This window comes from Thrips palmi, unplaced genomic scaffold, assembly GCF_012932325.1.
Source record: "Thrips palmi isolate BJ-2018 unplaced genomic scaffold, TpBJ-2018v1 HiC_scaffold_1, whole genome shotgun sequence".
Classification (NCBI taxonomy): domain Eukaryota; kingdom Metazoa; phylum Arthropoda; class Insecta; order Thysanoptera; family Thripidae; genus Thrips; species Thrips palmi.
In genome coordinates, this window is record NW_023144620.1 from 5968565 (window position 1) to 5981629 (window position 13065).

General features: G+C 62.5%; 1 protein-coding gene across 4 annotated transcripts in view; it reads right to left on the reverse strand.

Moving 5' to 3' along the window:
- The window catches only part of LOC117654382 (dopamine D2-like receptor), a 150704-nt gene that overhangs the window by 21994 nt on the left and 115645 nt on the right, over positions 1 to 13065 (reverse strand). For all 4 annotated transcript variants that reach the window (XR_004588313.1, XM_034401006.1, XM_034401000.1 and 1 more), the window contains one exon: positions 922 to 1119. Coding sequence is in view for 3 of the 4 variants with exons in the window: in XM_034401006.1 (XP_034256897.1) it covers positions 922 to 1119 (198 nt within the window). In the remaining variant the exon portion in view is untranslated. The remainder of the gene's footprint in view (positions 1 to 921; positions 1120 to 13065) is intronic.

A 13065-nucleotide genomic window follows, 5' to 3' on the forward strand; every position in this document is an offset into this window, starting at 1 on the left:
AGGACGAAACAGCCCGCTCAATCTCTGCTGGGAGCCAGCGATGCGTTCGTCTATATTTCTGTCGAGTCGGCGGTATCGGTCGCGCCCACACACACGTACTCACACGAGCGCGTACACACACGCACACACACACACACACACACACACACACACCCCACACACACACACACGAGTGTACCTGTAAAAGCATGCCTCGGTTTCATTCCTTTCACTCCGCCCCGCTCCGCGCGCAGTGAGGCTGGCACGGTCCCGCAGTTCCTGGCCGGGACGCACTTACCTAGCTTTCGTTGGTCGGGACGCACGCGGGACGCACTCCACCTTTGCCGTATGATGCCTGTTTGTTCCCGCCGAAAGGGCCGCGCGGTCGACGAGGCCAATCAAGCGGCCGAGTGCCCGGGGTAAACCCGAGCAAACCCGGGCGAACCCGCGGCGGATCGTCGGGGCTTCGGCGAACCCGGGTATTCGTGCTGCTGCACACGTGGAATGGCGCCCGATTGGTCGAGGCAGGTTCAATAAAAAGGAAAAGCTGGCGACGGTCTCCGAGGAACGGTGGACCTATCGGAGCAGGGTGGCGCCGGGTGCGTCTCTCCGTCATACGGCGCTGCTTGATGAACGGGCTGTGCACTGGCGGTGCACTGGGCGGCGGGCTGCATTACGTGATGCGGCGCTGCGGCTGTGCGGCCGGCGGACGGGGACAGTGCGCTTAGGTATGCAATCTGCTGCAATCGGATTACCCCCCTCCCCGCCCATCTGGGGCGTAATACCGCTTGATGGCGGAGCGCGGACCCTCCCCGCCGCCCTCCAGGCCTTCAGCCTGCATAGCCTCCAGGAGGGCCGCATAGCAGCTGTCCGGCCGCGCGGCCGGGAGGGGAAAAAAGGCGAGGGATGATTGCATGCAAGCGAAGGCAAGCGAAGGCCCACCTGGCTGCCGCTTCCCGTGTTCGTCGGCCGCTCCTCCTCCAGCCCCGAGCTCGTGGGCGCGGCCAGCGACGACGTGCCTAGTGCCGTCTCCGCCAGCCGCCGCGTCTGCGCCAGGTTCTCCAGGACGGTGTCCGTCCGGCAGTCCGACGCGTTGGGCTTGCGCGCCGCCTTGGCCTTCCTGGCGCGGTTCGACAGCGCCTGCAACACACAAGACACCACAATGTAAGGCTTCTCCGAGTCCGCGCGCCGCCGGGTGGGGGCGGGCGTGCACCTGCTGCGACCTATCAACGGGACCATTTCGAAGTGTCGTCGCTCTCTCTCCCACTCGGAGGGCGTGCCGCGCGGGTGCGAGAGAGACAGAGCGACTCTGCACTGCGGCTCGCCCGGGCTCGCCTCATCTCGCCGACGGTTTATCACGACGTTAATTCCTAACTGGGTGGCGATGGCCCGGGACGCCGTGCTGCGGGCGGGGCGGGGCGGGGCGGGGCGGGGCGGGGCGGGGCGGGGCGGTGACAGGGACGTGGGTGTGCGGGTCGGAGGCCTGCCCAGCCTGCCCGCTGCTGACACAGCTGGCCGGGAGTTGGCGCTGGCCTCCACCCCCGCCTGCCCCCGCCCCGCCACCTCTGGGGACGGCCCAAGCGGTTCCTTACCCCGAGAAGCTTTCTAAGCTCGCTGGCGTCCGCAAGCCAGGCCGGCGGGGCGGGGCCAGGCGGGGCCAGGCGGGGCCGGGCGGCCCGGTAGGGGCACTTGGGGGGCATTTATCTCTCCAACGGTAAGCAGAGCGCCGCACCGACCCAGGGGCTCTGCGCCGACGGGCCGACGGCGGGCCGACGGCAGGCCGACGGTGCCAACGCCACCCCTCGCAGTGTCACCGCGGCCGGCGGACGGCGCCGTCATGTGTCCGCCCCGTCCAACCCGTCCGCCCGGCCGTCCCGGCAAACTAAAGTGCTCAGCGAGACTTTTCTCAGCTGACGTGCTCGGCTGCTACCAGTGCCCCCTCCCACTGGCCGGGCTGGCGACGGCCTCCTCGCCCTCGTTGGCGTCCTGCGCGTGCCGCCATCCCAACCAGACCCGGGGCACAGGCACTACACGACCTGCAAGTGTAAGAGGGTTTGGCTGTCATTGATTTGAAGCTGCTCTCGGGTAACACGACGCAGCTACAACGAACCATGCACTGTACTGAGGAAAAAAAAGTGCAGCCATGACGCCAACAGATAAACATCGACGTGCTCATGAACAACAAACAATTGGAGGCACGATCGCACTGCAGGTGAGGGGCCACCGCAACGCCGTCGGCTAGAATGCCACACCACTGTTCTCGTTGTTTCTCCTGGCGGAGTGCTGTGGGCACGCTGGCCAGGGACCTCAACGAGGTGAAAACGAGGGGCAAGTTGGCGCAGAAATCTCTGCGAAGTACGACCAGGTCGGCCCACCGGAAAGGCGCGTACCTGCGCGAGGCTATCCACGCCATCTACACGTAGCGGGGGCGGCTCGCAGTGCACCCGCCACAAGGGGCGATAGTGGCGAGCTAAGCCCCGACTGGCCCGCGAAACAGGTAGGGAACTTCCAGCAGCGGCGCGCTAAGTTTCTCAAGTGTCAAAAAAGGGATCTTTTTCCCGCCCTCGCCGTCGCGCCCCCTTATCCCGAGCGGACGGGCGGCGCGGCCGTTCCAGTCCAACTTGCGCGCTACGCGACTCTTGCAGCCGTTTGCGATGCAGGGCGTTCCCCTTCCCCTCGGGCCAGCCACGCCACTGCAGAGTGCAAACGAGCCAGATAGAAGGTATCATTTGGACGTGATCTTCAGCGGCAGTAAGACCCTGCCCACCCGCCCGCCTTGCTGCCTTGCGCCTGGCTGCCCCCGGCTGGGGCGGACCAACCCACCCCGGCCCCGCCCGCCCCCGCCCGCCCGGGACGGCGAACGGAACGAGCGCAATCTGGACGTGTGCCTCACAGGGTTGCCATTTTTGCGACGCGCGCCGATACAGTTGCGGAAACTTTGCGAGAGGAAAAGAAAGGAACGGAGTAACTGAGGAGTCACGGACTCACTCCCTCCCTCTTCGGCCGAAGCCACGACGCGGCTGCCGCGAACGGCAGGAACGCGCGCCCAATGCGCAACAACAGTCATGGCGGAATACATAAATAATAAAAGAAAATCCCCAAGTTATCTCGTTTGGTGTCGTGGCGGGCCTGGCTTGCGGTGACGGCGTCTGTCGCGGCGCGACGCACGTATCGGGCGAGGGCGTGGATGTGGTGACACCCCGCCCCGCCCCGCCACGCCCCGCCCCGCGGCATGCAGCGTGGGAATAAGCCTCTTTGCCGCACGCCAAGTGCCTATTGCGAATGAGACACTGTTTGGCACGCAAAGCCGCCACCGCACCCATTTCAATGCTCTCCTCTCTCTCTCTCTCTCTCTCTCTCTCTCTCTCTCTCTCCCTCACCCTCCCTCCCTCTCTCTGCCACCGCAGACGCAGTTCACCCTTCAATACTCTCTCCCTCTGCAAGCAGATTCCGAGTAGTCCCTGCCGTTGCTTCGTCGAGAGAGAGAGAGAGAGAGAGAGAGAGAGAGAGAGAGAGAGAGAGAGAGAGAGAGAGAGAGAGAGAGAGGGCAGGACTGGCCGTAATCACTCCGCTGTCTCTGCCTAGCCAGGGCGCCGAGCGGCGCAGAGGTCACGCAGAGGGGTGCCTTCTCGTTGAAGGCGCCGCTCTGGAAAACGCCGAGAGTGTGCACAGTGTAGTGTGCCACAGTGTGCCAGCCTCTCGCCCCGAGAGGAGCCCGGCGGAGCACGGCGGAGCACGGCAGGGTGCAAAAGAAAGCAACGAGTTTCTTATTACGCCTCCAAAAAAAGAGGGAACCAGAGAAGAAAGCTGGCGGGCCCCCGTGTTTCGCCGCGCTGTGTACGCGAGAGGTAGTTGCCGAGGTGTTGGCTTGTTTTCGGATCGGCCAGAGTGGAGTGGCTGGCGCACTCCGGACTACGGCCAGCCAGGCCAGCCAGGCCAGCGAGGCAGGTGCGCAATTTCCTTGGCCCATTCTGCCCCCGCGGCAGCAGCGCTGCCCCGCCAGCAGACTGAGGAGGCCAGGCCCGGCCGGGCGCTCTGTCCCACTCGCAGGGCGTGTCGTCGGCGTGCGAGAGAGACAGCCCTCCCGGCGGCCCCGAGCGGACTGCCCAGAAGCTCCGCTAAGCAGATCCCTATCGGCGTGGCCGACGCCGGCCCTTTGTTGCTGGCGGCATTCTTGCCCATCCGGCGATGCGGCCATGCCCCGCCTAGCCATGCCCCGCCTCGGCCAGCCTCGGCCTGTCTGGGCCAGATAGGGTCGCCCGTGATCCGGATCCGACGGCCTCGATACACGAGATATCAATAAGCCGCTTTCCAGCCTGGAACTCGTATTGGATGAATTGGAGCCACTTTCTAAAAGCGGCCGGCCCAGCCCAGCGGGCCGACGGGCCGCAGCCAGGCAGCACCTCTGCACCGCCGGCGGCGCTGTCCGGCGCAACTTCAGGCAGCCTCCGGCGCAGATACTCCGGATTGACTATAATGGGGCCAGGGAGACGGATCGGCGCTATTAATACGCCGGGCGAATATTAACCATCGTGAGGAATGGCTGCCATTAAGATTGGCCGCGAGCACAATGACACAAGCCGATACAAAAGCCTGCCAAACGCAACGCGCGCACAGACACACACACACGCACACACACACACACACACACACACACACACACACACACACACACACACACACACAGAGCCACTTCCGACGTCGCGAACCAATGAAAACGAGGCAGGCTTGGTTTTATTGATGAGGGGGGCGAGTCACTTAGGCCTGCAGATAGAGCCTTCTACTGCCGCACTGCCGCTGCCTTGCTTCGCAATCCCTTCGGATTCCCCGGAAACGGTGATTTATGTTGCCTTAACTTCCCCCGCGTGAGAGTGACGGAGATAGAATCGCGTGGGTGAATGGAATCTCGAGTTTAAACGCCAGGCGTCGCGGAGTAAGAAGAATGTTTCGGGGGAAAGGGGCGTGGGCGGAGACTCGAGTGAGATGGGTGCTCGGTCGGACGGGCGACGCGGCGACGCGAAGAGAGAACCACCCTTTAAGGGAATTACTGGTTGGGGCGAGGAGAACCGTCATCACTGATAATCTGTACACTCCGGGGACACTTTCCAACTAATTTGCGAGTTCGTTACGATCGAGCGCGACTTCTAAGAGAAAACAATTTGAACTTTACAGGAACTGTTTGAGATAATTTAAATTATTTTGCGATTTTTTTTAAGGGTGACTCAGCGTTTTGCACAGTGTCCCGTCCAAGGACAAGGGAGACCTTAATGAGAATCTTTCCACTCTATGCAACGAATGCCCTCGACGAGACGATGAGAAGAAGTCGCGTCCAAAGCGTGAGGCAGAGCCAGGCAGAGCCCGGCAGAGCAGCCCCTAGCAGCCCAAAGCAGCCCCGCTGTGTCCACAGCAGCAATGACTCCGTTGTGTGCCTCGCGCAAGACAAACTCGGACGAGGATCTCCCATCGATGCCAGCGCGGCGTACCGACATTAAACAGACCGAGAGCGAGAGAGAGAGAGAGAGAGGGGGGGGGCTCCTTTTTTAAACAGCAAAGAAATAAACCGCCGCGCCATGCTCCGGAGGGACTAGAGTAAAGAATGACTCTGGTTTTGACGCTTTTCGCGGACGAGTAAAGACAAGCGACCCGCCCTCCAAGGACAAACTTCGGGGCCCTCTCTGGGGGCATTTAAATTTGCGTCTACCAGTGTAAGACAAACCGGGCGGATAGAAAAAACATTCCTACGTGAGGTGGGCACACTCTCAGCGAATAAACCATCCCCTTTCAAAGCATCGAACGTAACAAAAATGCAAAAACAACAACAAAGGTAAAGCGACGTCCCCGAAAAGTAATGTCCGCCCCCGCACCACTTTCATCAATATTATTTTGCTCGCGGAGCCTTAGCCGCCTTTCTTGGCCTCCCCTGCCGTTGTGGTCGCGCGAATCTGGGATGAACACCCTACACCGCAAACTTTGAGAGAGGGGGCGGGGCGGGGCGGGGCCAGTGGCCCAGAGGACGTTTAAGTAATCCATGAATGGTTAAGGGAGCAGATGATTAGCTTAAACCTTGGAGCTGCAGCGTCGGCGCTCCTCCCCAAGTGCCGGCCTCAGCAAACCCCCGGCGGCCCCCGACGGCCCCCCGCTCGGGCCGAGGAGGCCGAAAGCGACATAAGTTGCCGGGATGAGGCCCCAAGTTTGTTTCGGGAAGCAATGATTCGCTATCGACGACGGATCGAGCAGGCGACTGCCATCAACGCGGCGCCGCGGCCGGAGGGGTCGAATGGCGGCTTATTACTTTCAAAGACCAGCAGAGAGAGAGAGAGAGAGAGAGAGAGAGAGAGAGAGAGAGAGAGAGACGGAGAGAGAGAGAGGAGAGAGAGAGAGAGAGAGAGAGAGAGAGAGGCCAACAACAAGGACAAAAACAAGGAAACAAGAGTGCCGCTGGGCGAACTCATTATGTCTCGGAGACAATATGTATCGGAGATCCATGCACGCTGCAGCACAAAAGTGCCATCCCCATAAAAAAGAGAGAGAAAGAGAGAGAGAAAGGGGGGTGGGGGAGGCCTCTGCGTCTCAGAGAAGTAAACAGGGTCGGGGGGCACAAATTGGAAACGACGCGAAAAAGGCAACGATCAGTCGAGCAGGAAGTGAAACGGCTTCATTCCGCGCGGCCGGATTCGTCGGCGAGCACTTGCAGTGGTGCGGCGCCCGCGGCGAGGCGCTGACGCAACTTTAAAGTCGAGTTGTTGTCTTTCCCCGCCGACGGGGTTGGCGGGGCTGGCGGGGCGCGCTGGGTGAGCGAGCAGGTGCGTCGCGGCAGGTGGCGTCGCTGCTGCAGCCGCCGCGCCGCCGGGTCGTCGCCAAGGCCGTGCGCGCGGTGCCCCGCAGCACCGCCGCCGAGTCGCCTTTGAGCCGCTGCGTGCCGTCGCTGCCCCGCGACTTATATTCGCCGTGCCGACTGAACGCAAAGCCGCACCGCGGCACCGCGGCGGTGGCGAAATGTTAATGAAACGTCGCCACTAGCGAAATAAAGTGACGGCGACTTCCCGCCGGCCCGGCTCGGCGTTGGCCGAGGCGTTGGCGGCCCCGTGCCGCGCCAGGCCACCCCGTGCCGCACCGCGGGAAGGGGCCTGTCGGGGCGAAAATCAAGTGAATGACACACGAGGTGGGCTGAATATTCATCGCGGAAGCGTCGGAACCGCGAGCTGTGGCGCCGCGCGCAGCGCGCCGGCCTCGTGCAGCCCCCCCCCCCCCCCCACGACCCTCTCTCTGCAGCCCGCGTCACGCAGGGCGGAGGGCGGAGGGCGCGCAGCAGCACAAGAAGGGACAACTAATTGCGCCTTCCCGAACGCGCCCACACCTGGCGCCGCCACAGTGTACGCGCCACACGCTTCGCCTACTTCCGGGGTGCCTCTCGCCGCGGCGCGCCGCCCCTCAAGGTCCCCGCAAGACATTTTCCGCGACGGAGGTGCCGCGATTCTCATGCAAAACGAACGGGCGTCTGATTGTAACGTCGCAGGGTTTGTCTCGAAAAAAATATATTTCCGGGATCCAAATCGTAAACAAAAACATGAAAATAAAATGGTTGTTTGAATGTTTTCTACGTATTTTACAAAAGTTAAACTTACGTTGGGCACGCTACAGGTTTTTTTCCGACTTGTTACGCCTTCAACATCTTTGCATAATGACGTTCCCTGCAAACGTTCTGGAATCACGCCGCCTGGTGCGCGAGGAGGCGGAAAGAAAGGCGGTGGATCTCGGAGCGCTCGGAGCCTTGCTCGGAGCACCGCCAGCACACTGCCTCCGAGAGTCTCTCTCGCTCCTCCAAGGGACGCTCCATGAGTGCGAGAGAGATGAATCTGCGGTGCCGCTGCCGGAAAGCGCACTCCCAGCGAAGCTCCGCGCGGCAGGCCGAGACTAGCCGAGACTGCGCCGATCAAGCCGAGCGCGGCGAGCATTAAATTGGAAAAGACGATACTGCAGCGCTGTCGCGTCTCGGTCGCGTTACACTCGGATCGCCGTCACTGGTAGTTCCAATTTATGATCAATAAATATTTGCCGAGCGGTCTTCAGCGAGCCGGTTATCTCTGCCTTCAATAACCGTCCAGCCGTCCCGGCCACCCCGGCCCGCCGGCCGGGCCCCCTTGTGTTTGAGTTGGCCCGTTGGCCCCACAGGGAGAGGGGGCCCGGGTGGGGGCGGCGGGCTGTCCGGGCCCCTCGATTACTTCAAGTGGAATATTGAATGTCCGTCCCCGAATGGTGTCCCCGAGGCAAGGGCCATTCGTTTTCGCCTGAGGAGGTTAACGCTTCTTGAAAAGGTGCCTGAGAGACTGCAAGCCCCTCCGTTGGGTTCCCCCCATCCCCCCTCGGCCGGCCCCGGTCTGCATAAACCATACGCGGCGTGACCTGATGATGCGGTTATCTCCGAGACTTCCGGGCGCCGCCGCTTGGGGTGCGGTGCGTCCCACGCCCCGGGGCCGCCGGTCCCGGAAAGCATTAGTTGTGTTTTCTCTCTTCGCCGCAACTATCTCCCCGCTGCGACCGGAGCGAGGCGGGCCTTGTTCTCCAGGCGCACTGCGAGGTGCTGCTGATGGAGGAGGGCTTCCCGCCGGCCCACGCCTGGCCCAGGCGCCCTCTACGCCAGTCTCTTTGAGTTCAACGCTCATTTCCCACCGCCTTGCCGGCCTTTGCGGCGGTCCCCGCTGGATTCCCAGCACACGCGCGGCCCGCGCAGCCAGAGCGACTCGCAGCGCGGCCGCTGGAGGGCGCCACTGCCGCCGCGCGTGCAGCAGGCTCATTCCGACCCCCGCTCTTCTGTCTCTCTCGCACTCGAGCGGCGTCCCGTCGCGGTGCGAGAGAGACAGAGCGATAAGGTTGTTCGGCAGCGGCCCGCAGATGGAGTAGTAGTGCCCACCGTGAGGCATTTCCGTGTCCGCCGCAATTCCGAATGTTGCCTTTCTGACGGCCTGCCTGACGGGCCGCTCTGCGTGTGGCTGCCGCCGGCCTGCCTCGGGCTTGCTACTGGCTTGCCACTGGCTTGCCACGAGCTTGCCACGAGCTTGCCAACTGGCGTGAGACGCCGACCGAAACCAATTATCCGTAACTAATTGCAAGCCATACCGACCCGTGTATTCACACGACGCCCTGCCGTATCGCGCGGCCCTGGCGCGGCTTCCCCCCACCCCCTCCAACTGCGCCGCCCTGCTGCTGCCATGTTTCGCGCGCCCCCCGTGCATGTCATTTCGCGGGGCACGCCAACGCATCCGCACGCACACATTCACACTCCATTCATCAGTTCTCACTCACACACACGCACGCGATTCGTCTATTTGTGGGAGCTCTTTCCGTTTGGAGGGGGAAACGTTTCACATGCTGCTAATTAATTATGCTTCGATGGCGACGCCTGCTGCTACGCCGCCGTGTCGCAGTCGGAGCGATCGCTTTGACAAGGCTGCGCCGGCCTGCACTGGTCGCGGCAGAGCAGTGCGCAGCAGAGAGGGGAAGACGAGAAAACCCAAAGTTTTGTTGCTTTTGCGGCGCGGCGCGCGGCAGGGCCGGGCACAGCAGTGCTCGCCGCTCGCGTCTGCATACACACAATGTTATGTATAATTTCCCCTCGCCGAGCATGGTGGCAGGAATCTCGCAGAAAGTACGGGGTGTGCTGAAAATCGTAAAAGTTTACGTTCCGCACTTCTCAAAATGCGCGGTCGCGGCGGTGTTTGCTACGCCTGTGCTCCTCGGGGCGGTCAAGGAGGGCGATTACGGGGTAACGCGCGCAAGAGTGCAGGGCGACGCGCCGGCCTCACCGCTCCCCTTGGGGGCGCCCCACGAGTGCGAGAGAGGCTGGCTGGCGAAGTGTGGTCGTTGGATGCGTCGGGGCGCGGCCAAGGCGGCAAGGCGCGGCGCCCGAATCGGTCCTGTGTGTTGTAAGTGTCGGAAATGGACGTGCAGCGCAGCGGTTGCTTCGGGGTCCGTAGTAATCGTGCGGCGGGGAGGGGCAGGGCTCGTGGTAATGCCGGCTGGGAATGGCAGGGGGAGGAGGGCGCCCCACACACATTCACACAGACGCACGCGCACTCACGGGAGATTGCGCTCGCAAATCGAGGCGTGTCGGCCTTGAGGTTTCTGCCTGCTCCACCCCATACGTTCAAGAAGGCAAGTCATTCCCGCTCCTTTTCGCTGCACGAACACACACACACACACAGCCCCAGTAGTTGTTGCTGTTCACAATTATTACTGGCAACCCCACTGGCTGTAGTTGCTGCTGGCTGAGCCACTGAAAAGTGGTCGCGGAGCGTCTCCCCAGCCAGACCGGGCAAGCCGCGCACCCACCGCGCAACTTCTCACCTCCACCATAAGTTTGTTGCGGCGCACAATGGGAGGGGCCGCACTGCCGCGCCGCCGCCCTGCCGCCCTGCCGCCGCGACGTTCGCTGATAGACAGACTATAATCTGATGCCAAGTTGGGGTGCGTGCGACGCGGTGCGACGCGACGAGGCCCGCATCAACAATGCGCACGCGTGGCTTGCACCACCCCGCCCTGCCCACCCCGCCCTGCCCACCCCGCCCTGCCCACCCCGCCCTGCTTCACCCCGCCCTGCCCACCCCGCCCCACCCCACCCCAACCGTCACGCCGCAATCCATCAGCTCGGAGTTGTAATTCCGTGTCTCCAGTCGCACGATTAGGTCCACGGTAAACTAGTATTCTCTTGGAGTTTCCGAAGGGGGAACTGTAGTTGCGGAGACATTGCCACCAGTAGTCGAGCGAGAGAGCCATCAAGAATCTAAATCAATTGTTTGGTCCGAAGAGGAACGCAGGCTACAGTTAAGATTTGTCTTTTTTTTTCCAAAGTCGACAGTTGTTATTTTGTGCAGTGTTCTGCGCAGGGCAGGCCGCTGGGCGACGCGAGACCCAGATCGTGGCCGGAAGAGAGACATAATTTCTAATCGCACTGTTATTTCTCTCACTGCAGTTCAGGGAGAGTGAGCTGCCTCCACTCGGGTTGAGTCATTCAATGGCGAGTTCGATCGCCGTGCAACACGCTTCAGGGTCGTTCGTCGGTGGTTTCGTTCCATTTCGCTTTCGTTTTTCGCACTTGCCTTTTTGCCGGCATTCCAGCGCAGTGCGGCGCGAGCAAAATGAGAAATTTGCGTGGCGTGTAATGACGTTATTGCTCGGCTGGGACCGTCGGCCCTTCGGCCGGCGTGACTGCCCCACTGCAGGAAAGAAAGTCACGGACCAGCCGGCCGGCCATGGCAGTTTAGGCCCACGCGAGGGACGGCCGAGACCGTGCAGCCGACTCGACAAATAATCTCATCACGAGGAAATCGCCGCGGCCAGGCAGTCTCGGCCGAGGCGGACGCGACGGCGCGCCGCGACAAGCAGAATCAGCCGCCGGGTTGACCAATCTAAATTTAAATAGGCCGGCGGGCCGACTGTGTGTACGTGCGGGCCATGCAGAGTGCCTCGGGGGCCTGTCCCTTGCGAGCCCCCCAGCCAGCCCCCCAGCCAGCCCCAGCCCCGACAGCCAGCTTGGGGCCGTGGCGGTGGCGTAGCTCCAGACCACACCGGAAAAAAAATTGTTTTTCTTGTTGTTGCGAAAAAGCCCTACGGGTGAACCGGCACGGCGGCATAGGCATGACCGTCCCAAGTGCCCCTGCTGCCGCAGGCAGGGGGTGGGGACGGGGGAGGTGGAGGGGGTGGGGGAGGTGGAGGGGGGCGGGCGGCACGGCGCGGCACGCATGGCTGCGGGGGAACCAACCTGGCTGCCTGCCGGATGGCGCGGATGGTCCGGATGGGCGCCACACTCACAAATCACTTCAGCACATTTTTCCCTTCCCCTGTTTATTCGCCGATCCGCGCAGCGCCCCTCCCCTCCCCTTTTCCGCCCCCTAGCGGCGCCGCGGGGCTCACAACAGCCATCTCATCAGCGGCGAGCCGAGCGCTGCCGAGACGAGCCCGGCCGTGGGGCGCGGCGGCGCGGCGCAGTGCGGAGCGCCAGCAACCACGTGTTGCCGCGTCGCCGCGCGTCGCCGCCATCCCGAAAGAGCCCCGCGAGTACCTCACCTCCGTGACGTGAGATTGCCGCGCGATCAAAGCGCCGGCCAAGGAGATGAACCAATCTCGCGCCGTCAATGCCGGCGACGCTCTGTCTCGCTCGCACTCGCGGCGCGTCCCTCGGGGGCGCGAGAGAGGCAGAGCTCAGAACCACAGGTTATCCCACACACGCCGCTGGGCCCGCGCACTGCCGCCGCCCTGCCGCGCTCCGCGGACCGAACATGACGAATGGTGGCGTTGCTTCAAACGCAGCGGCACGTTGTGCCGGCAACGCGTTTGCACGACCGGCCATTGTCATTTGTCTTATTCTTTGCACGAGGCGGGAGTGGTGCGAGGCTAGGGGTGCTGCGAGGCTAGAGGCGGTGTGAGGCTAGGGACGGTGTGAGGATGGGGGCAGGGGAGCTGCGAGACTAGGGGTAGTGTGAGGCTGGAGTTGGTGAGAGGCTAGGGGTGCACCATGGTGCGAGGCTAGGGGTGGCGACTATAGCCGGCGCGAGGTTAGGTGTACTGCGAGGCTAGGGGGTAGTGCGAGGCTAAGGGTCGTTCTAAGCCGGGACACTAACTCGTCAGCAACCAGTCACATTCGTCGAGGTGAAAATCGAGTCTCGATTCGACCTGCCATCCAAGGCGGCATGCCAGGCTGAGCATGACGTCACACTGCCGGGCCCGAAGGGAAAGGGCGAGTCCTGCCTAATGGACCAATGGCGAACACGCAACGCGCGCCACGCGGCCTGTAATGCCCCGGCCGTGCACTGCTTCCATGGGGCCGAAAGCACGTGAGCGCAGCGCGCGAGAAAGAAGGAAAAAAAAAGAAAAAAAATGGCGAACCGGAGTTATGGCGGACACGTCTTGGAGGCCCCCGCCGTGAGCGGGCCCATGCCAAATGACTAATGAAGGGCGCGGCTCGCCATTTATTAAAAGGTGAGGCACATTTCCTCTGGCCGGCCTCTTCACGTGGAGCGGCCGAAACAATATCGCGTTATGAATGCGCCGCCGTTTGTCTGGTGCAGCAAATGATAACAAATTATTCCA